This window comes from Oncorhynchus gorbuscha, unplaced genomic scaffold (assembly GCF_021184085.1).
Source record: "Oncorhynchus gorbuscha isolate QuinsamMale2020 ecotype Even-year unplaced genomic scaffold, OgorEven_v1.0 Un_scaffold_1352, whole genome shotgun sequence".
Classification (NCBI taxonomy): domain Eukaryota; kingdom Metazoa; phylum Chordata; class Actinopteri; order Salmoniformes; family Salmonidae; genus Oncorhynchus; species Oncorhynchus gorbuscha.
The window spans coordinates 115,001-140,000 of NW_025746151.1; the positions used below are offsets into that span (position 1 = coordinate 115,001).

Below are 25,000 nucleotides of genomic sequence, written 5' to 3' on the forward strand. Positions count from 1 at the left end.
ACACATTATTAAGGTTACACACATTATTAAGGTTACACACATTATTAAGGTTACACACATTATGAAGGTTACACACATTATTAAGGTTACACACATTATTAAGGTTACACACATTATTAAGTCACCTCACTCGGGGTCAAACAGTCAACTCACTCGGGGTCAAACAGTCACCTCACTCGGGGTCAAACAGTCACCTCACTCGGGGTCAAACAGTCAACTCACTCGGGGTCAAACAGTCAACTCACTCGGGGTCAAACAGTCAACTCACTCGGGGTCAAACAGTCAACTCACTCGGGGTCAAACAGTCAACTCATTCGGGGTCAAACAGTCGCCTCACTCGGGGTCAAACAGTCGCCTCACTCGGGGTCAAACAGTCAACTCACTCGGGGTCAAACAGTCAACTCATTCGGGGTCAAACAGTCGCCTCACTCGGGGTCAAACAGTCGCCTCACTCGGGGTCAAACAGTCAACTCACTCGGGGTCAAACAGTCGCCTCACTCGGGGTCAAACAGTCAACTCACTCGGGGTCAAACAGTCAACTCACTCGGGGTCAAACAGTCAACTCACTCGGGGTCAAACAGTCAACTCACTCGGGGTCAAACAGTCAACTCACTCGGGGTTAAAAAAGCACTCACCTCACCAAATCCACCTTTTCCTAGTACTCTGTAATGCCTGAAGGTATTTTTGGTTACTGGTTGCCTGTAGGAGAGAGAGAAATTGTGTGTTTTAGTTATCACACAGAAGGTTACTGGTTGACTGTAAGAGAGAGAAGAAGAAAGAGAACCCTGTGTGAGAGAGAAGAACCCTGTGTGAGAGAGAAGAAGAAGGAGAACCCTGTGTGAGAGAGAAGAAGAAGGAGAACCCTGTGTGAGAGAGAAGAAGAAGGAGAACCCTGTGTGTGAGAAGAAGAAAGAGAACCCTGTGTGAGAGAAGCAGAAAGAGAACCCTGTGTGAGAGAGAAGCAGAAAGAGAACCCTGTGTGAGAGAAGCAGAAAGAGAACCCTGTGTGAGAGAGAAGAAGAAAGAGAACCCTGTGTGAGAGAAGCAGAAAGAGAACCCTGTGTGAGAGAGAAGCAGAAAGAGAACCCTGTGTGAGAGAGAAGAAGAAAGAGAACCCTGTGTGAGAGAAGCAGAAAGAGAACCCTGTGTGAGAGAGAAGCAGAAAGAGAACCCTGTGTGAGAGAGAAGAAGAAAGAGAACCCTGTGTGAGAGAGAAGAAGAAAGAGAACCCTGTGTGAGAGAGAAGAAGAAAGAGAACCCTGTGTGAGAGAGAAAAAGAAGAAAGAGAACCCTGTGTGAGAGAGAAGAAGAAGAAAGAGAACCCTGTGTGAGAGAGAAGAGGAAAGAGAACCCTGTGTGAGAGAAGAAGAAGAAAGAGAACCCTGTGTGAGAGAAGAAGAAAGAGAACCCTGTGTGAGAGAGAAAAAGAAGAGAACCCTGTGTGAGAGAGAAGAAGGAGAACCCTGTGTGAGAGAGAAGAAGAAAGAGAACCCTGTGTGAGAGAGAAAAAGAAAGAGAACCCTGTGTGAGAGAAGAAGAAGAAAGAGAACCCTGTGTGAGAGAGAAGAAGAACCCTATGTGAGAGAGAAGAAGAAAGAGAACCCTGTGTGAGAGAAGAAGAAAGAGAACCCTGTGTGAGAGAGAAGAAGAAAGAGAACCATGTGTGAGAGAGAAGAAGAAAGAGAACCCTGTGTGAGAGAGAAGAAGAAAGAGAACCCTGTGTGAGAGAGAAGGAGAAGAAAGAGAACCCTGTGTGAGAGAGAAGAAGAAAGAGAACCCTGTGTGAGAGAGAAGAAGAAAGAGAACCCTGTGTGAGAGAGAAGAAGAAACACAGATTGACTGACTCATGACCTCTCACCTCTCCAGCCACTTCCACTGCAGAAAGCGAGAGAAGTACATCGTCTCCTGGTAGGACGAGAACGGAGCGCCACTCAAGTACTCCCGAACAATACTGGAGGAAAGAGAGTGAACGAGAGAGAGAGAGAGAGTGTAAGAGAGAGAGCGAGAGAGTGAACGAGAGAGAGAGTGAATTAGATAGAGTGAATGAGAGCGAGAGAGAGAACAAGAGAGAGAGAGTGTGAGAGAGTGTGAGAGAGCGAGAGAGAGTGAATGAGAGAGCGAGAGAGAGCGAGAGAGCGAGAGAACGAGAGAGAGAGAACGAGAGAGAGAGAGAGAGAACGAGAGAGAGAGAGAGAGAGAGAGAGAGAGAGAGAGAACGAGAGAGAGAGAACGAGAGAGAGAGAACGAGAGAGAGAACGAGAGAGAGAATGAGAGAACAAGAGAGAGAGAGAACGAGAGAGAGAGAATGAGAGAGAGCGAATGAGAGAACGAGAACGAGAGAGAAAAAACACTGAGTTTAACATATCCAAGATATGCCCCCCCGCATTACAACCAAATCTAAAATCCACTGTTTCCAACCAAACCAAACTCTGCACCATTCTGTCTCCCCAAACCTTTTGGACCACAACTTTAGATATACCATCTTTAAACCAATCCAAACCTTTAATCAATCATCTCCAACCTTCTATCAACCATCACTAACCTTTAATCAACACATTGTAACCATATATCAACGATCCTTAACCTTATATTAACCATCTCTAACCTTTTATCAACCATTTCTAACCTTCCCCTAACCTTCTCTCTGGATGTTCAGGTTTATAGACACACACACACACACACACACACACACACACACACACACACACACACACACACACACACACACACACACACACACACACACACACACACACACACACACACACACACACACACACACACACACGCGCACACTTTATCAAAAACAGACACCTTGTTTTCATCTGTTTGTGCACATGTGCGAATGTGTGTGTTCGTGCGCGAGTGTGTGTGTGTTCGTGCGCGAGTGTTCATGCGTGAGTGTGTGTGTTCATGCGTGAGTGTGTGTGTTCCTGCGTGAGTGTGTGTGTTCCTACGTGTGTGTGTGTGTGTGTGTGTGTGTGTGTGTGTGTGTGTGTGTGTGTGTGTGTGTGTGTGTGTGTGTGTGTGTGTGTGTGTGTGTGTGTGTGTGTGTGTGTGTGTGTGTGTGTGTGTGTGTGTGTGTGTGTGTGTGTGTGTGTGTGTGTGTGTGTGTGTGTGTGTTCATGCATGAGTGTGAGTGTGTGTGTTCCTGTGTGAGTATATCCATGTACCCTGTTGAAAGCGGAGCTCCAGAACAGAGTGGATAAAACGAAAATAAGCTATGTGTAAATATGTCTGAATGGCAGAACATTCCAGAACATTCCAGACAGTTCAACCAGGAAACTGGAATTCTGAGAAACGCTTCAGAAACAACGGGAGGTCCACTGGAAAAATCACACCCAGCCAGGCGTGTGTGTGTGTGTGTGTGTGTGTGTGTGTGTGTGTGTGTGTGTGTGTGTGTGTGTGTGTGTGTGTGTGTGTGTGTGTGTGTGTGTGTGTGTGTGTGTGTGTGTGTGTGTGTGTGTGTGAATTATAAGAGCATATGAGAGAGAGAGACAGAGAGAGAGAGAGAGAGAGAGAGAGAGAGAGAGAGACAGAGAGAGAGAGAAACGCACATCACTTCAGACCCCCCAAAACACAACAGTAAATGTTCATTCTGTATCTTAGTGCTAATCATGGTGTCTTTAACCAGAAGGCGGCTATTGGAGGTGGCTTATGGTAGAGACGGAGGTGGACACATGAACATTTAATTCTCTGGCAACAGCTCTGGTGGACATTCCTGCAGTCAGAATGCCAATCCCTCAAAACCTGAAACATCTGTGGCGTTGTGTTGTGTGACAAAACTGCACATTTTAAAAAGTGGCCTTATTGGACCCCCAGCACAAGGTGCACCTGTGTCATGCTGTTTAATCAGCTTCTTGATATGCCACACCTGTCAGGTGGATGGATTATCTTGGGGCAAAAGGAGAACTGCTCACTAACAAGGATGTAAACAAATTTGTGCACAAAATGTAAAAAAGAAAAAAAGAAATCAGCTTTTTATGTATGGAACATTTCAGGGATATTTAATTTCAGTTCGTAAAACATGGGACCAACACTTTACATGGTGCATTTATATTGTTGTTCAGTATACTATACTGCCTATTTGAACTGTCATAACCCCTTCAAACTGAACTGTAGTAAACTGTTTAAAACTAGAAAAGCACACAAAACCTATTTTCTAGCCACTCACATATGAATATGTGCGCGTTTACACACACACACACACACACACACACACACACACACACACACACACACACACACACACACACACACACACACACACACACACACACACACACACACACACACACACACACACACACACACACACACACACACACACACACACACAGAGAGAGAGAGAGAAATTCTTGCCCCAGCTCATGTCTCTAACCCAGACTGAGAAAATAATTGTTTTTCCAAAGTAACGTTCTGCTGCTCCAAACGGTGTTCCGCGATTCCAGTTGTCCCGAGGAGAACCCTGGTACGTCAGAGAGATTCCCTCCCCATTCTGACTGTTTGAACTTTAAGTTATCACACACACAGAGAAACAGAGAGAGAGAGAGAAACACAGAGAGAGAGAGAGAGAGAGAGAGAGAGAGAGAGAGAGAGAGAGGAGAGAGAGAGAGAGAGAGAGAGAGAGAGAGAGAGAGAGAGAGAGAGAGAGAGAGAGTACAGAGAGAGAGAGAGAGAGAGAGAGAGAGAGAGAGAGAGAAAGAGAGACAGAGGAGTAGGTTATATATACCTGTGTGTGTATTCTTCATAAAGTCTGACTACTCTGTGTGTGTGTGTGTGTGTGTGTGTGTGTGTGTGTGTGTGTGTGTGTGTGTGTGTGTGTGTGTGTGTGTGTGTGTGTGTGTGTGTGTGTGTGTGTGTGTGTGTGTGTGTGTGTGTGTGTGTGTGTGTGTGTGTGTGTGTGTGTGTGTGTGTGTGTGTGTGTGTGTGTGTGTGTGTGTGTGTGTGTTTCCCATTAGGAATAAGGGAATAAGCTCTGGAAACTTTTTTGGGGACGAATCTAACTTCCAGTCCAACTGACACCAAATACACATCAACGCACGACTACGTGAAAATGTGACTTCATCTTCAGCACAATACCAGTGTAATAATGTGAAAAATGCGTATATATATATTTCCACGTATAACAAAATAATAATAATTGAAGAAGAAAATGTATGGTTAAAAAGTTCTGCATCATCGGAAAATTAAAACAGTTAAAAAAAAAAGATGTTAAAACTACTGTGTTAGTAGGTCGAATCAAATCTTTTGTTTTTATAAAGCCCTTCGTACATCAGCTGATATCTCAAAGTGCTGTACAGAAACCCAGCCTAAAACCCCCAAACAGCAAGCAATGCAGGTGTAGAAGCACGGTGGCTAGGAAAAACTCACTAGAAAGGCCAAAACCTAGGAAGAAACCTAGAGAGGAACCAGGCTATGTGGGGTGGCCAGTCCTCTTCTGGCTGTGCCAGGTCAACTGTAAGTGGGAAAACGTCTAGGAGCAACAACGGCTCAGTCGCGAAGTGGTAGGCCACACGAGCTCATAGAACGGGACTACCGAGTTGCTGTGTAGCTCGTCAAAGTCAAAATCAAAATCATCTGTCCTCGGATGCAACTCTCACTACTCTGGAAGCAACGTCAATAACAAACACTGTTCGTCGGGAGCTTCATGAAATGTGTTTCCATGGCTGAGCAGACGCACACAAGCCTAAGATCACCATGCGCAATGCCAAGCGCCAACTGGAGTGGTGTAAGGCTTGTTCACCGTTGAACTCTGGAGCAGTAACACTCTGGAAACACGTTCTCTGGAATGAATCACGCTTCACCATCTGGCAGTACGACAGACTAATCTGGGTTTGGCAGATGCCAGGAGATAACGTTACCTGCCCGAATACATAATGCCAACTGTAAAGGTGGAGGAGGAATAATGGGTCTGTTTTTTTCATGGTTCGGCCCCTTTAGTTCCAGGGAAGGGACATGTTAAATGACATTCTAGATGATTCATTTTAGATGCTTTAACTGTATGGCATCAGTTTGGGAAGGCCCTTTCCTGTTTCAGCATGACAATACCCCCAGTGCACAAAGTGAGGTCCATAGAGAAATGGTTTGTTGAGATCGGTGTGGAAGAACTTGACTGGCATGCGCATAGCCCTGACCTCAACCCCATCGAACACCTTTGGGATGAATTGGAACGCCGACTGTGAGCCAGGCCTAATCGCCCAACATCAGTGTCCGACCTCTCTAATGCTCTTGTGGCGGAATGGAAGCAAGACCCCACAGCAATGTTCCTACATCTAGTGGAAAGCCTTCCCAGAAGAGTGGAGGCTGTTATAGCAGCAATGTTCCAACATCTAGTGGAAAGCCTTCCCAGAAGAGTAGAGGCTGTTATAGCAGCAATGTTCCTGCATCTAGTGGAAAGCCTTCCCAGGGGAGTGGAGGCTGTTATAGCAGCAATGTTCCAACATCTAGTGGAAAGCCTTCCCAGAAGAGTGGAGGCTGTTATAGCAGCAATGTTCCAACATCTAGTGGAAAGCCTTCCCAGAAGACTGGAGGCTGTTATAGCAGCAAAAGGGGGGACCAACTCCATATTAAAGCCCATGATTTTGGAATGAGATGTTTGACGAGCAGGTGTCCACATACTTTTGGCCATGTAGTGCGTCTCTGATGTGTCCCCTCTATTGGCTCTGGGGCTGAGAGCAGGAAACTATGACACCTGCAAATCAGTGTGTGTGTGTGTGTGGTGAACACTGAGGCCGTTGTTGTGCCCATGCCAGGCGTCCGGATGCCCTCTCCTGCTGCTCACGTCCATTTGGCACCACTGTGTGTGTGTGTGTGTGTGTGTGTGTGTGTGTGTGTGTGTGTGTGTGTGTGTGTGTGTGTGTGTGTGTGTGTGTGTGTGTGTGTGTGTGTGTGTGTGTGTGTGTGTGTGTGTGTGTGTGTGTGTGTGTGTGTGTGTGTGTGTGTGTGTGTGTGTGTGTGTGTGTGTGTGTGTGTGTGTGTGTTTAATACTGTTCCAGGTGCCAGATCCCTCATAATAATTACTGTGACAGAGTTGGGCTCTTTCCAACACACACACACGCGCACACGCACACGCACACACACACACACACACACACACACACACACACACACACACACACACACACACACCATAACTCTCTAAACAGTTTGTGTCTTAAAAAAGTTTCAGAAGCTTCCTAACTGCAGCCTCAGTTGACAAGAGAGACCCTCCTGTAGAGAGACCCTCCTGGAGAGAGACCCTCCTGTAGAGAGACCCTCCTATAGAGAGACCCTCCTGTAGAGAGACCCTCCTGGAGAGAGACCCTCCTGGAGAGAGACCCTCCTATAGAGAGACCCTCCTATAGAGAGACCCTCCTATAGAGAGACCCTCCTGGAGAGAGACCCTCCTATAGAGAGACCCTCCTATAGAGAGACCCTCCTATAGAGAGACCCTCCTAGAGAGAGACCCTCCTGTAGAGAGACCCTCCTGTAGAGAGACCCTCCTATAGAGAGACCCTCCTATAGAGAGACCCTCCTGGAGAGAGACCCTCCTATAGAGAGACCCTCCTATAGAGAGACCCTCCTGGAGAGAGACCCTCCTGGAGAGAAACCCTCCTGTAGAGAAACCCTCCTGTAGAGAGACCCTCCTGTAGAGAGACCCTCCTGTAGAGAAACCCTCCTGTAGAGAAACCCTCCTGTAGAGAAACCCTCCTGTAGAGAAACCCTCCTATAGAGAAACCCTCCTATAGAGAGACCCTCCTGTAGAGAGACCCTCCTGTAGAGAGACCCTCCTGTAGAGAGACCCTCCTATAGAGAGACCCTCCTGTAGAGAGACCCTCCTGTAGAGAGACCCTCCTGTAGAGAGACCCTCCTGTAGAGAGACCCTCCTGTAGGTTTTAACTCCAACCCTGTTCCTGGAGAGAAACCCTCCTGTAGGTTTTAACTCCAACCCTGTTCCTGGAGAGAAACCCTCCTGTAGGTTTTAACTCCAACCCTATTCCTGGAGAGAAACCCTCCTGTAGGTTTTAACTCCAACCCTGTTCCTGGAGAGAAACCCTCCTGTAGGTTTTAACTAACCTGATTAATCTTATCAACCAGCTGATGATTAGAATCAGGAGATTAGGATTGTAAGAGAACCTACATTACGATGGCTCTCCAGGAACAGGGTTGGGCATCCCTGCCAAAAACACACAAAGCCAGGAGCCAGGACCCGTTGAAAAGCCAAATCCTCCACCCATCACATCGAAGCCAAACTGACGTCAACGTCCATGAATTATCACATCTTCTCCAAATGGGGTTACAACACATTCCAAGAAGCTTGTTAAAAATCCCTTTTGTTTATCAAGTACTACATTGGGAGGAGGAAAGATCAGGTGGGAGGGACCATTCTAGCCAATGAGAGGGCGGATCAGGTGGGACCATTCTAGCCAATGAGAGGGCGGATCAGGCGGGACCATTCTAGCCAATGAGAGGGCGGATCAGGTGGGACCATTCTAGCCAATGAGAGGGCGGATCAGGCGGGACCATTCTAGCCAATGAGAGGGCGGATCAGGCGGGACCATTCTAGCCAATGAGAGGGAGGATCAGGCGGGACCATTCTAGCCAATGAGAGGGCGGATCAGGCGGGACCATTCTAGCCAATGAGAGGGCGGATCAGGTGGGACCATTCTAGCCAATCAGAGAGCGGATACGCACGTGAACAACAGACACACCGGTTTCCACTAGTTACCCCAGCCACAAAGTCTAAATTGGCTATACCGTACAAATTCATAAAACAAAAATGTGCTTTTTTTTGTTTTTATTTAAGGTTAGATTTAGGCATAAGGTTAGCAGTGTGGTTAAGGTTAAGTTTAAAATCACATTTTACGAAGAGAAATTGTAGAAATAGGGAGGGTTTAAGACTTTGTGGCTGTGGTAACTAGTGACCACCAGGCACAACTCCAACGTAATGTCTTTCCCTCGAGGTTTCCAGGATATCACGTATCTTATACCAATACACTCGTAACAACCGAAGTATTACCAAAAGAAACATTTATTTGATCAAATAAGCCACACGTAGCAAATAAACCATTACATTTTTTTAAATATATAACCAAATTCCACCCTCTCTCTCATTGACCTCCACAGAAAAACTCTTTGCTTGTTGAGTTCTCCTCGCTTCACCTTTTCACCTCTGGCATTAGGATTCAGTTAAATCTTCCTGCCCCACAATTACAACACAACCATCATTCCAAAAATGGCCCCCCAGATACAATAGCCAGACCACTTAATTATATGTAGCTCTTTGATTGACAGGTGTGCTGACCAATGTGATGACCAGGTGATACCCTGATTGACAGGCGAGCTGACCAATGAATGCCAGGTGATAGCCTGATTGACAGGCGAGCTGACCAATGAATGCCAGGTGATACCCTGATTGACAGGCGAGCTGACCAATGAATGCCAGGTGCTACCCTGATTGACAGGCGAGCTGACCAATGAATGCCAGGTGATAGCCTGATTGACAGGTGAGCTGACCAATGAATGCCAGGTGATACCCTGATTGACAGGCGAGCTGACCAATAAGAAGACAGACATACTTGCAGCAGTCGTTGAAGAGTTCCTTGCAGGGCGTCTGTTCCAGCTTCTCACGACACTCCCCTACCAACTCCTGAGGTATATCTCTCAGATGGGCTGCCGACTAGACGGAGAGAGAGAGAATATATAATATATAATATAATATTTATTTACTGATGAACTGAACTACCTTTAGAAAGGATTCATCCCCCTTGACTTATTCCACAGTCTGTTTCAGCCTGAATTCAAAATGGGAGAAGAAATATATATATATATATATATATATAGATACAAAAACACACGTTTTACATTTTCATTTTTTGTCATTTAGCAGAGAGACTTACAAAACCCCACAATGACAAAGTCAAAACATGTTTTTATAAATTTTTGGACATTTATTGAAAATTAGACACAGATATGAGGTCCTACAGTCGACAGTGCAGGTCAGAGCAAAAACCAAGCCTTGAGGTCGAAGGAATTGTCCGTAGAGCTCTGAGACAGGATTGTGTTGAGGCACAGATCTGGGGAAGGGTATCAAAACATTTCTGCAGCATTGAAGGTCCCCAAGAACACAGTGGCCTCCATCATTCTTAAATAGAAGTTTGGAATAGAGTTTGGAACCACCAAGACTCTTCCTAGAGCTGGCCGCCCAGTCAAACTGACCAATCGGGGGAGAAGGGCCTTGGTCAGGGAGGTGACCAAGAACCTGATTGTTACTCTGACAGAGCTCTAGAGTTCCTCTGTAGAGATGAGAGAACCTTCTAGAAGGACAACCATCTCTGCAGCACTCCACCAATCAGTCCTTTATGGTAGAGAGGCCAGACATGCCTTTTACTGAGAAGTGGCATCCATGACAGCCTGCTTGGAGTTTGCCAAAAGGCACCTAAAGACTCTCAGACCATGAGAAACAAGATTCTCTTGTCTGATGAAACCAAGATTGAACTGTTTGGCCTGAATGCCAAGCATCACATCTGGAGGAAACCTGGCTCCATCCCTACGGTGAAGCATGGAGGTGGCAGCATCATACTGTGGGGATGTTTTTCAGGGACTGGGAGACTAGTCAGGATCAAGGGAAAGGACAGGACCTCAGACAGAGGTGAAGGTTCACCATCCAACAGCACCACGACCCTAAGCACACAGTCAGGAAAATACAGGAGTGACTTGGGGACAAGTCTCTGAATGTCCTTGAGAGGCCCGGACTTGAACCCGATCTAACATCTCTGGAGAGACCTGAAAATAGCTGTGCAGCGACGCTCCCCATCCAACCTGACAGAGCTTGAGAGGATCTGCAGAGAAGAATGGGAGAAACTCCCCAAATACAGGTGTGCCAAGCTGGTAGCGTCATACCCAAGAGGACTGGAGGCTGTAATCGCTGCCAAAGGTGCTTCAACAAAGTACTGAGTAAAGGGTCTGAATACGTATGTAAATTATATATTCCAATTTTACACTTTTTAAGAAATGAGCAAAAATGTCCTAAAACCTGTTTTTGCTTTGTCATTATGGAGTATTGTGATGTCATTATGGGGTGTTTGTGATGTCATTATGGAGTGTTTGTGATGTCATTATGGGGTGTTTGTGATGTCATTATGGGGTGTTAATGATGTCATTATGGGGTGTTTGTGATGTCATTATGGGGTGTTTGTGATGTCATTATGGGGTGTTTGTGATGTCATTATGGGGTGTTTGTGATGTCATTATGGGGTGTTTGTGATGTCATTATGGGGTGTTAGTGATGTCATTATGGGGTGTTTGTGATGTCATTATGGGGTGTTTGTGGTGTAGATTGATGAGGGGGGGAAAAAACTACTGAATCCATTTTCGAATAACGTAACAAAATGTATAAAGTCAAGGGGTCTGAATACTTTCCCAAAGCTGTGTGTGTGTGTGTGTGTGTGTGTGTGTGTGTGTGTGTGTGTGTGTGTGTGTGTGTGTGTGTGTGTGTGTGTGTGTGTGTGTGTGTGTGTGTGTGTGTGTGTGTGTGTGTGTGTGTGTGTGTGTGTGTGTGTGTGTGTGTGTGTGTGTGTGTGTATATATATAGACATTTATCATAACATTTCAAATATGATATTAATATTGTTGCTTGCTGACTGGTGAGACAGAAGAGAGCAGCATTTCAATGGTATTATACAGTTTAAAGGCAAATTACATGTGGAGTTGACTGTGTTTCCAACCAGCAACATGAACCCACTTACATGTGGAGTTGACTGTGTTTCCAACCAGCAACATGAACCCACTTACATGTGGAGTTGACTGTGTTTCCAACCAGCAACATGAACCCACTTACATGTGGAGTTGACTGTGTTTCCAACCAGCAACATGAACCCACTTACATGTGGAGTTGACTGTGTTTCCAACCAGCAACATGAACCCACTTACATGTGGAGTTGACTGTGTTTCCAACCAGCAACATGAACCCACTTACATGTGGAGTTGACTGTGTTTCCAACCAGCAACATGAACCCACTTACATGTGGAGTTGACTGTGTTTCCAACCAGCAACATGAACCCACTTACATGTGGAGTTGACTGTGTTTCCAACCAGCAACATGAACCCACTTACATGTGGAGTTGACTGTGTTTCCAACCAGCAACATGAACCCACTTACATGTGGAGTTGACTGTGTTTCCAACCAGCAACATGAACCCACTTACATGTGGAGTTGACTGTGTTTCCAACCAGCAACATGAACCCACTTACATGTGGAGTTGACTGTGTTTCCAACCAGCAACATGAACCCACTTACATGTGGAGTTGACTGTGTTTCCAACCAGCAACATGAACCCACTTACATGTGGAGTTGACTGTGTTTCCAACCAGCAACATGAACCCACTTACATGTGGAGTTGACTGTGTTTCCAACCAGCAACATGAACCCACTTACATGTGGAGTTGACTGTGTTTCCAACCAGCAACATGAACCCACTTACATGTGGAGTTGACTGTGTTTCCAACCAGCGTTAGTTTCAATCAGCTGTTGTAGAATACGATGACAAACCGTTGATCTGGCACCGGACCTTCCATCATCCGTTAGTGAAGAAACCTACTCTGATTGGCTACTCATCCCGTAAACCTACTCTGATTGGCTACTCACCCCGTAAACCTACTCTGATTGGCTACTCACCCCGTAAACCTACTCTGATTGGCTACTCACCCCGTAAACCTACTCTGATTGGCTACTCACCCCTTAAACCTACTCTGATTGGCTACTCACCCCTTAAACCTACTCTGATTGGCTACTCACCCCGTAAACCTACTCTGATTGGCTACTCACCCCGTAAACCTACTCTGATTGGCTACTCACCCCGTTGTTGAAGTACGTTTCCAACATTCTGATTCCACAGTCCTTCCTCTTCTCATCCGGAGCGAGCTGGTAGAGGGCCTGGTAGGAGAGAGACACTGTTACCCCACTGTCTATACATCCAGCTGGTACAGGGCTTGGTAGGGGAGAGACACTGTTACCCTACTGTCTATACATCCAGCTGGTACAGGGCCTGGTAGGAGAGAGACACTGTTACCCCACTGTCTATACATCCAGCTGGTACAGGGCCTGGTAGGAGAGAGACACTGTTACCCCACTGTCTATACATCCAGCTGGTACAGGGATCTGGTAGGAGAGAGACACTGTTACCCCACTGTCTATACATCCAGCTGGTACAGGGCCTGGTAGGAGAGAGACACTGTTACCCCACTGTCTATACATCCAGCTGGTACAGGGCCTGGTAGGAGAGAGACACTGTTACCCCACTGTCTATACATCCAGCTGGTAGAGGGCCTGGTAGGGGAGAGACACTGTTACCCCACTGTCTATACATCCAGCTGGTAGAGGGCCTGGTAGGAGAGAGACACTGTTACCCCACTGTCTATACATCCAGCTGGTACAGGGCCTGGTAGGAGAGACACTGTTACCCCACTGTCTATACATCCAGCTGGTACAGGGCCTGGTAGGAGAGAGACACTGTTACCCCACTGTCTATACATCCAGCTGGTAGAGGGCCTGGTAGGAGAGAGACACTGTTACCCCACTGTCTATACATCCAGCTGGTACAGGGCCTGGTAGGGGAGAGACACTGTTACCCCACTGTCTATACATCCAGCTGGTAGAGGGCCTGGTAGGAGAGAGACACTGTTACCCCACTGTCTATACATCCAGCTGGTACAGGGCCTGGTAGGAGAGAAACACTGTTACCCCACTGTCTATACATCCAGCTGGTACAGGGCCTGGTAGGGGAGAGACACTGTTACCCCACTGTCTATACATCCAGCTGGTACAGGGCCTGGTAGGAGAGAGACACTGTTACCCCACTGTCTATACATCCAGCTGGTAGAGGGCCTGGTAGGAGAGAGACACTGTTACCCCACTGTCTATACATCCAGCTGGTACAGGGCCTGGTAGGGGAGAGACACTGTTACCCCACTGTCTATACATCCAGCTGGTACAGGGATCTGGTAGGAGAGAGACACTACAACACCACAGCATGATGTCTCCACAGAACTACAACACCACAGCATGATGTCTCCATAGAACTACAACACCACAGCATGATGTCTCCATAGAACTACAACACCACAGCATGATGTCTCCATAGAACTACAACACCACAGCATGATGTCTCCATAGAACTACAACACCACAGCATGATGTCTCCATAGAACTACAACACCACAGCATGATGTCTCCATAGAACTACAACACCACAGCATGATGTCTCCATAGAACTACAACACCACAGCATGATGTCTCCATAGAACTACAACACCACAGCATGATGTCTCCATAGAACTACAACACCACAGCATGATGTCCCCATAGAACTACAACACCACAGCATGATGTCTCCATAGAACTACAACACCACAGCATGATGTCTCCATAGAACTACAACACCACAGCATGATGTCTCCATAGAACTACAACACCACAGCATGATGTCCCCATAGAACTACAACACCACAGCATGATGTCTCCATAGAACTACAACACCACAGCATGATGTCTCCATAGAACTACAACACCACAGCATGATGTCTCCATAGAACTACAACACCACACAGCATGATGTCTCCATAGAACTACAACACCACAGCATGATGTCTCCATAGAACTACAACACCACAGCATGATGTCTCCATAGAACTACAACACCACAGCATGATGTCTCCATAGAACTACAACACCACAGCATGATGTCTCCATAGAACTACAACACCACAGCATGATGTCTCCATAGAACTACAACACCACAGCATGATGTCTCCATAGAACTACAACACCACAGCATGATGTCTCCATAGAACTACAACACCACAGCATGATGTCTCCATAGAACTACAACACCACAGCATGATGTCCCCATAGAACTACAACACCACAGCATGATGTCTCCATAGAACTACAACACCACAGCATGATGTCTCCATAGAACTACAACACCACAGCATGATGTCTCCATAGAACTACAACACCACAGCATGATGTCTCCATAGAACTACAACACCACAGCATGATGTCCCCATAGAACTACAACACCACAGCATGATGTCTCCATAGAACTACAACACCACAGCATGATGTCTCCATAGAACTACAACACCACAGCATGATGTCTCCATAGAACTACAACACCACAGCATGATGTCTCCATAGAACTACAACACCACAGCATGATGTCTCCATAGAACTACAACACCACAGCATGATGTCTCCATAGAACTACAACACCACAGCATTATGTCTCCATAGAACTACAACACCACAGCATGATGTCTCTATAGAACTACAACACCACAGCATGATGTCTCCACAGAACTACAACACCACAGCATGATGTCTCCATAGAACTACAACACCACAGCATGATGTCTCCATAGAACTACAACACCACAGCATGATGTCCCCATAGAACTACAACACCACAGCATGATGTCTCCATAGAACTACAACACCACAGCATGATGTCTCCATAGAACTACAACACCACAGCATGATGTCCCCATAGAACTACAACACCACAGCATGATGTCTCCATAGAACTACAACACCACAGCATGATGTCTCCATAGAACTACAACACCACAGCATGATGTCTCCATAGAACTACAACACCACAGCATGATGTCTCCATAGAACTACAACACCACAGCATGATGTCTCCATAGAACTACAACACCACAGCATGATGTCTCCATAGAACTACAACACCACAGCATGATGTCTCCATAGAACTACAACACCACAGCATGATGTCTCCATAGAACTACAACACCACAGCATGATGTCTCCACAGAACTACAACACCACAGCATGATGTCTCCATAGAACTACAACACCACAGCATGATGTCTCCATAGAACTACAACACCACAGCATGATGTCTCCATAGAACTACAACACCACAGCATGATGTCTCCATAGAACTACAACACCACAGCATGATGTCTCCATAGAACTACAACACCACAGCATGATGTCTCCATAGAACTACAACACCACAGCATGATGTCTCCATAGAACTACAACACCACAGCATGATGTCCCCATATGATGATGTCACAGACAATAACACAGTCAGAGAAACAAAATGTCCACCGGCCAATAGGAACAGAGTGCCATTCGGGCCAGAGGGACTAGACTAACACCACTGCTCAGTCCACGATGCATCGGTCGGTCTGTGAACCAAGGTGACCGAACATGGACATGGTTTAGAGAACAGACTAATGGTGGTGTTCACTAAACAAGCAGTGGGTTTTTGTTCATTTCTCAGACACCTCCAGGGGCCGGGATACAAGCCTGGGCCTGTGTTAGTCCACCTACCCAGGGGACAGGACTCTGACGTGGGTTTAACCTCATGGAGAGGGAGCATATGGAGGAGGAGGGGCAGATATTTTTCTGACAGGCTCCCCTTCCAGCGCTCATGCCCCATCCCTCCCAAGCTCTCTCTCCACCGCTCTCTCTCTCTCCCTCTCTCTCTCATTCTTTCCCCCCTCTCTCCCCTCTCACTTCCTCTCTCTCTTTCTCTCATTACCAATCCTCTGACTCCCAGGCCCCCCAAGACCCCTCCCCCTCATCTGCATGCCCAAACTCAGGCCCAGTCCTTTCTCATGGGAGCTAGCAGAGGAAGCAGGAAAAGGAGGGGGGGTTGAGAGGAAATTGAGGGAGAGAGAGAAACAGACAGAGAGCAAGACAGAGAGAGAGAGAGAAACAGACAGAGAGCAAGACAGAGAGAGAGAAACAGACAGAGAGCGAGACAAAGAGAGAGAGAGAAACAGACAGAGAGCGAGACAAAGAGAGAGAGAGAAACAGACAGAGAGCAAGACAGAGAGAGAGAAACAGACAGAGAGCGAGACAAAGAGAGAGAGAAACAGACAGAGAGCGAGACAAAGAGAGAGAGAGAGAAACAGACAGAGAGCAAGACAAAGAGAGAGAGAGAAACAGACAGAGAGCGAGACAAAGAGAGAGAGAGAAACAGACAGAGAGCGAGACAAAGAGAGAGAGAGAGAAACAGACAGAGAGCAAGACAAAGAGAGAGAGAGAAACAGACAGAGAGCGAGACAAAGAGAGAGAGAGAAACAGACAGAGAGCAAGACAAAGAGAGAGAGAGAAACAGACAGAGAGCAAGACAAAGAGAGAGTGAGAAACAGACAGAGAGCAAGACAGAGAGAGAGAAACAGACAGAGAGCGAGACAAAGAGAGAGAGAGAAACAGACAGAGAGCGAGACAAAGAGAGAGAGAGAAACAGACAGAGAGCAAGACAAAGAGAGAGAGAGAAACAGACAGAGAGCGAGACAAAGAGAGAGAGAGAAACAGACAGAGAGCAAGACAGAGAGAGAGAAACAGACAGAGAGCGAGACAAAGAGAGAGAGAGAAACAGACAGAGAGCGAGAAAGAGAGAGAGAAACAGACAGAGAGCGAGAAAGAGAGTGAGAAACAGACAGAGAGCGAGACAAAGAGAGAGAGAGAAACAGACAGAGAGCAAGACAAAGAGAGAGAGAGAAACAGACAGAGAGCAAGACAAAGAGAGAGAGAGAAACAGACAGAGAGCGAGAAAGAGAGAGAGAAACAGACAGAGAGCGAGAAAGAGAGAGAGAAACAGACAGAGAGCGAGAGAGAAACAGACAGAGAGCAAGACAAAGAGAGAGAGACAGACAGAGAGCGAGAAAGAGAGAGAGAGAAACAGACAGAGAGAGAGATAGATAGAGAGAAATGGTTGGAGAGAGGGATAGCGACAGAGACAGAGAGAGACAGAGAGAGAGAAATGGTGGGAGAGAGGGAGACAGAGAGAGAGAGAAATGGTGGGAGAGACAGATAGAGACAGAAAGAAATGTCTTACCACAGAGTCCATGAACTCGATGCAACGTTTGAGCTCTGGCCTGGTGTCACAGTACTGACGGAACAGCAATCGACCAATCGGCTGTCTCTCACACAAACTGGTATAGTCCCTGTCTGAGAGAGAGAGAGACAGAGAGAGACAGAGAGAGAGACAGAGAGAGAGGGAGAGGGTGGGGGGGGAGACAGAGAGAGAGAGAGAGAGAGGGGGGAGAGAGAGAGAGGGGGAAGAGAGAGAGAGAGAGAGAGAGAGAGAGAGAGAGAGACAGAGAGAGAGAGAGAGAGAGAGTAAGAGGGGGGAGAGAGAGAGAGAGACAGAGAGAGAGAGAGAGAGAGAGAGAGAGAGAGAGAGAGAGAGAGAGAGAGAGAGAGAGAGAGAGAGAGAGAGAGAGAGAGAGAGAGAGAGAGAGAGAGAGAGAGAGAGAGAGAGAGAGAGAGAGAGAGAGAGAGAGAGAGAGAGAGAGAGAGAGAGAGAGAGAGAGAGAGAGAGAGAGAGAGAGAGAGAGAGAGAGAGAGAGAGAGAGAGAGAGAGAGAGAGAGAGAGAGAGAGAGAGAGAGAGAGAGAGAGAGAGAGAGAGAGAGAGAGAGAGAGAGAGAGAGAGAGAGAGAGAGAGACATGTGTACACCGTTACAACACTGTAAATATACATAATATGACATTGGTAATGTCTTTATTCTTTTGAAACTTGAGTGTAATGTTTACTGTTCATTTTTATTGTTTATTTAACTTTTATATATATATATATTTACAATAAAGCCCCTTGAATTGAATTGAGAGAGAGACACAGAGAGACACAGAGAGACACAGAGAGACACAGAGAGAGGCAGAGACAATGAAGTGGACATCCAAACATATTAAATAGTTGTCTTGTGACTCGTCTATTCAAACATGTCCTTTATAATGATGGACGGGCGTGTCTCAGCCCAGCTGGCCACGCCTAACGACTCTAATAGTCACATCTCCTCTGAAGACTAATGAGGGAATCCCAGGACAGTCAATTACTAGCCAACACACACAGGGAGAAGGAGAGAGGGAGGGAGGGAGGAGAGAGGGAGGGAGGAGAGAGGGGACTATTAAAACCTGCACCGGCCTAGTTTATTTAAACCTGTGTGTGTGTGTGTGTGTGTGTGTGTGTGTGTGTGTGTGTGTGTGTGTGTGTGTGTGTGTGTGTGTGTGTGTGTGTGTGTGTGTGTGTGTGTGTGTGTGTGTGTGTGTGTGTGTGTGTGTGTGTGTGTGTGTGTGTGTGTGTGTGTGTGTGTGTGTGTGTCTGAACAGAACATGTGTGTGAGATAGAGATCATCTCGGCAGTGGTTCTTCAGTTGTCATTAGTTACATGGAACACGTCAACATATAAAACACACACACATCAACAGCTACTTCTGGTACTTCAAATAAATATTTATAACTAACCAGCCAGCTTGCATCCGAGAGAGAGGGGGAGGGAGAGAGACCGAGAGAGGGGGAGAGAGACCGAAAGAGCGAGACCGAGAGAGAGAGAGCGAGCGAGCGAGAGAGCGAGAGAGCGAGACCGAGAGTGAGAGAGCGAGAGAGCGAGACCGAGAGAGATAGACAGACAGAGAGACACAGAGAGAGGAAAGGTGGGTGAGGCAGAGTGAAGAGAGGAGAAATTGTAAAATGAGAGAAAGGAGAGAAATATGAAGAAAGTAGGAGACACACAGAGACACACAGAGAAACAGAGACACACAGAGACACACACAGAGAAACAGAGACACACAGAGAGAAACAGAGACACACAGAGACACACACAGAGAAACAGAGACACACAGAGAGAAACAGAGACACACAGAGAGAAACAGAGACACACAGAGACACACAGAGAGAAACAGAGACACACAGAGACACACAGAGACACACAGAGAGAAACAGACACACAGAGACACACAGAGACACACAGAGAGAAACAGACACACAGAGACACACACATAGAAACAGAGACACACAGAGACACACACAGAGACACACACAGAGACACACAGAGACACACACAGAGACACACACAGAGACACACAGAGACAGACACATAGAAACAGAGACACAAGAGACACACAGAGACACACACAGAGAAACAGAGACACACAAAGACACACAGAGAGAAACAGACACACACAGAGACACACACAGAGACACACAGAGACACACACAGAGACACACACAGAGACACACACAGAGACACACACAGAGACACACAGAGACACACACAGAGACACACACAGAGACACACAGACACACACACAGAGACACACAGACACACAGAGACACACAGAGACACAGCAGCAGTGGCTACAGGTCTCATAAAGGACCTGTCCAGTGTTTCCAGATTGATTTTCCAAAAACAGGTCATTAGTATGTTTTTTAAAAAGCAGCTGTTCTGTGTTGGAATGGTGTGGACCTACCCCCAGTTACAGAATGGTGTGGACCTACCCCCAGTTACAGAATGGTGTGGGCCTACCCCCAGTTACAGAATGGTGTGGGTCTACCCCCAGTTACAGAATGGTGTGGACCTACCCCCAGTTACAGAATGGTGTGGACCTACCCCCAGTTACAGAATGGTGTGGACCTACCCCCAGTTACAGAATGGTGTGGGCCTACCCCAGTTACAGAATGGTGTGGACCTACCCCCAGTTACAGAATGGTGTGGACCTACCCCCAGTTACAGAATGGTGTGGACCTACCCCCAGTTACAGAATGGTGTGGACCTACCCCCAGTTACAGAATGGTGTGGACCTACCCCCAGTTACAGAATGGTGAGGACCTACCCCCAGTTACAGAATGGTGTGGGCCTACCCCCAGTTACAGAATGGTGAGGACCTACCCCCAGTTACAGAATGGTGTGGGCCTACCCCCAGTTACAGAATGGTGAGGACCTACCCCCAGTTACAGAATGGTGTGGACCTACCCCCAGTTACAGAATGGTGTGGGCTTACCCCAGTTACAGAATGGTGTGGGCCTACCCCTAGTTACAGAATGGTGTGGACCTACCCCCAGTTACAGAATGGTGTGGACCTACCCCCAGTTACAGAATGGTGTGGTCCTACCCCCAGTTACAGAATGGTGTGGGCGTACCCCCAGTTACAGAATGGTGTGGACCTACCCCCAGTTACAGAATGGTGTGGGCCTAACCCAGTTACAGAATGGTGTGGGCGTATCCCGGTCATTAGACCGCTGATTGGCCAGTTCATTCTCCTTTAGGAGGATGACATCATCCTATATGAGGAAGTAGCAAGCCAACGGTCTCTTTGAGATGTGTGGTTCTGAAGTGTTCTCTCTCCTGAGTTCTGATTTAATCACAAAATACAAGTATAGGATTAAATCAACAACATTACGAGTTAACAGAATATTAACTTTTTAAAACAAGTGAGATTTTCACTGGACAGTTAGTTTTTATATAAATCAGCAAGAGACACGGATCACTGAAAGACCTGACACAACAAAGATATAGTGTGTGTGAGTGTGTGTGTGTGTGTGTGTGTGTGTGTGTGTGTGTGTGTGTGTGTGTGTGTGTGTGTGTGTGTGTGTGTGTGTGTGTGTGTGTGTGTGTGTGTGTGTGTGTGTGTGTGTGTGTGTGTGTGTGAGAGAGAGAGTGTGTGTGAGAGAGAGAGAGTGTGTGAGAGAGAGAGAGTGTGTGAGAGAGAGAGAGTGTGTGAGAGAGAGAGTGTGTGAGAGAGATTGTGTGTGAGAGAGATTGTGTGTGTGAGAGAGATTGTGTGTGTGAGAGAGATTGTGTGTGTGTGTGTGTGTGTGTGTGTGTGTGTGTGTGTGTGTGTGTGTGTGTGTGTGTGTGTGTGTGTGTGTGTGTGTGTGTGTGTGTGTGTGTGTGTGTGTGTGTGTGTGTGTGTGTGTGTGTGTGTGTGTGTGTGTGTGTGTGAGAGTGTGTGTGTGAGAGATGTGTGTGTGAGATAGATTGTGTGTGTGAGAGAGGTGTGTGTGTGTGTGTGTGTGTGTGTGTGTGTGTGTGTGTGTGTGTGTGTGTGTGTGTGTGTGTGTGTGTGTGTGTGTGTGTGTGTGTGTGTGTGTGTGTGTGTGTGTGGTGTAATTACGCAATCAGAACATCTGCAATACAGTCATGTATTACAGTCTATAACACAGCTGTCAGGAAATAGTGAAACACCGAAAGGTCCACTCTCTCACACACACACACACACACACACACACACACACACACACACACACACACACACACACACACACACACACACACACACACACACACACACACACACACACACACACACACACACACACACAATCTCTCTCTCTCACACACCAAGTTATGTAATCTAGGGATTAGGTGAACTGGCTCTATCCCTATCACCCACCACATGTGTACTGTCTCTGACCTCTACCCTCTGACCTCTACCCTCTGGCAGCCAGAGAACCAGAGGGTGGGGAGGAGCAGTTGTCTGGGCCACACAGAGAGGAGACCCCCCCTTCGCCAGAAAGGAGACTCTCCCCCCCCCACCCACACAACCTCTGGAGGAGCTGCATGGGGAATGTATTGGATGCATCCCAAATTCCAACCTAATCCCTAGATAGCGCACTACTTTTGACCAGAGTTGGCCCCCTAATCCCTAGATAGCGCACTACTTTTGACCAGAGTTGGCCCCCTAATCCCTAGATAGCGCACTACTGCTGTCCAGGGAATCTGGTGCAATTTATTTTTCATTTAATCAATATGGAAGCCAAATGTTCGAAATCTGTTTTCATAGCGCGCACACACACACACACACACACACACACACACACCAGAGTTGTCATGAAACCAGACTCTTGACTTCCATAGCGATAACAGCTTTAGTATCGCGATACTCCACACCAACACTAAACCAACAACATACAGTATGATTTTATCCTACTGATCGACAAGCAAAGAAGAACTAAATGTATTTTTTAATTTTATAAAAAATAAAAAAAAGAGGACGATGTCTCTTTAAGATCCAGGACCGACTTCACTCGTAGAGGATCAGGGAGGGAGAGATGATCAAGTGAATGAATAACGTTTCTGGTGACGATCAGCTTTGAATATCAACATATGTAGCTTTTTTTGGTTGGTATATTATCACAAAGTACGAGGAGTAGTGAATGTTAGCTCTCTGGCTGTTCGCTCTCTGGCTGTTGGCTCTCTGGCTGTTGGCTCTCTGGCTGTTGGCTCTCTGGCTGTTAGCTCTCTGGCTGTTAGCTCTCTGGCTGTTAGCTCTCTGGCTGTTAGCTCTCTGGCTGTTAGCTCTCTGGCTGTTCGCTCTCTGGCTGTTCGCTCTCTGGCTGTTAGCTCTCTGGCTGTTAGCTCTCTGGCTGTTAGCTCTCTGGCTGTTGGCTCTCTGGCTGTTGGCTCTCTGGCTGTTGGCTCTCTGGCTGTTGGCTCTCTGGCTGTTGGCTCTGGCTGCTGGCTCTGGCTGCTGGCTCTGGCTGTTAGCTCTGGCTGTTAGCTTGGCTGTTCGCTCTGGCTGTTCGCTCTGGCTGTTAGCTCTCAAAGGAAAGTTAGCCTATAAAGCTGGAAGCTACCGCTATCTTATAGCATTGTCAAGTTATTCTAGCCTGTATGGACATTGTTTTGCGAACAGTAATTAACACTTTCAACATTTCCACAAGTGTGTAAAGGTGACATGGTCTGCGCTGATAGACTTGATCCTCTCTCCAATCAGCAGACGACGTGAGACACATTTTGACAGAAGTACCGAAAGTTCAACAAAAAAAAATAATTATAGTATTTTTTATAAATTATAATAATTATTTTAAAAAAATTAATTATAGTACTGAACCGTTACTCCTGTTCTGGTATCGAAAAAGCGGAGAAGTTTCGGAATACTGAGTCACACTGACACACTTCCTGTCCCCACCCTGTGACTGTGGCGAGAAACAGGAAGGAAGTCCACTTCCTCTCTGACAGACACACCCCAATGACACACACACACACACACAGTCTTGTACAACTAACCTTGTGGGGACACATAATTCAGTCTCGTTCTAAATCCTATTATGCCCCTAAACTCTAACCTTAACCTCCTAGGAATATAATTTGACCTTGTGAGGACCTCTGGTATAGTTAAATATGTCTACACACACACACACACACACACACACACACACACACACACACACACACACACACACACACACACACACACACACACACACACACACACACAGTTAAATAAGTCTTCACACACACACACACAGTTAAATATGTCTACACACACACACACACACACACACACAGTTAAATAAGTCTACACACACACACACACACTCAATGTAGGCTGGTGTAGAATCTGCCAAAAGGCCACATGGAAGGTTGAAGGAATGTTGGAGCAATTTATAGTAGTTACAGACTGATGAACAGTCCTCTCCCTCCCACACACACACACACACACACACACACACACACACACACACACACACACACACACACACACACACACACACACACACACACACACACACACACACACACACACACACTACAGTGTCGTCATACCACTGTGATACCACTAACAGTCAGTACCACTGTGATACCACTAACAGTCAGTACCACTAACAGTCAGCACCACTAACAGTCAGTACCACTAACAGTCAGCACCACTAACAGTCAGTACCACTAACAGTCAGCACCACTAACAGTCAGTACCACTAACAGTCAGTACCACTAACAGTCAGTACCACTGTGATACCACTAACAGTCAATACCACTAACAGTCAGTACCACTAACAGTCAGTACCACTAACAGTCAGCACCACTAACAGTCAGTACCACTAACAGTCAGTACCACTAACAGTCAGTACCACTGTGATACCACTAACAGTCAGTACCACTAACAGTCAGTACCACTGACAGTCAGTACCACTAACAGTCAGTACCACTAACAGTCAGTACCACTGTGATACCACTAACAGTCAGTACCACTGTGATACCACTAACAGTCAGTACCACTAACAGTCAGTACCACTAACAGTCAGTACCACTGTGATACCACTAACAGTCAGTACCACTAACAGTCAGTACCACTAACAGTCAGTACCACTAACAGTCAGTACCACTAACAGTCAGTACCACTGTGATACCACTAACAGTCAGTACCACTAACAGTCAGTACCACTGTGATACCACTAACAGTCAGTACCA

At 46.6% G+C, this 25,000-nt stretch overlaps 1 protein-coding gene across 3 annotated transcripts in view; it reads right to left on the reverse strand.

Annotated features, from left to right (window-relative positions):
• Positions 1–25,000, reverse strand: part of LOC124022347 (G protein-coupled receptor kinase 6-like) — a 52,390-nt gene that overhangs the window by 24,426 nt on the left and 2,964 nt on the right. For 2 of the 3 annotated variants that reach the window (XM_046337270.1, XM_046337271.1), the window contains exons 2-6: positions 17,866–17,978; positions 12,840–12,917; positions 9,561–9,661; positions 1,859–1,951; positions 636–699 (exon numbers count right to left, since the gene is read on the reverse strand). In XM_046337270.1, the coding sequence (XP_046193226.1) occupies positions 636–699; positions 1,859–1,951; positions 9,561–9,661; positions 12,840–12,917; positions 17,866–17,978 (449 nt within the window). Of the gene's footprint in view, positions 1–635; positions 700–1,858; positions 1,952–9,560; positions 9,662–12,839; positions 12,918–17,865; positions 17,979–25,000 lie in introns of those variants that run through there. The other variant, XM_046337272.1, reaches the window with a different exon arrangement.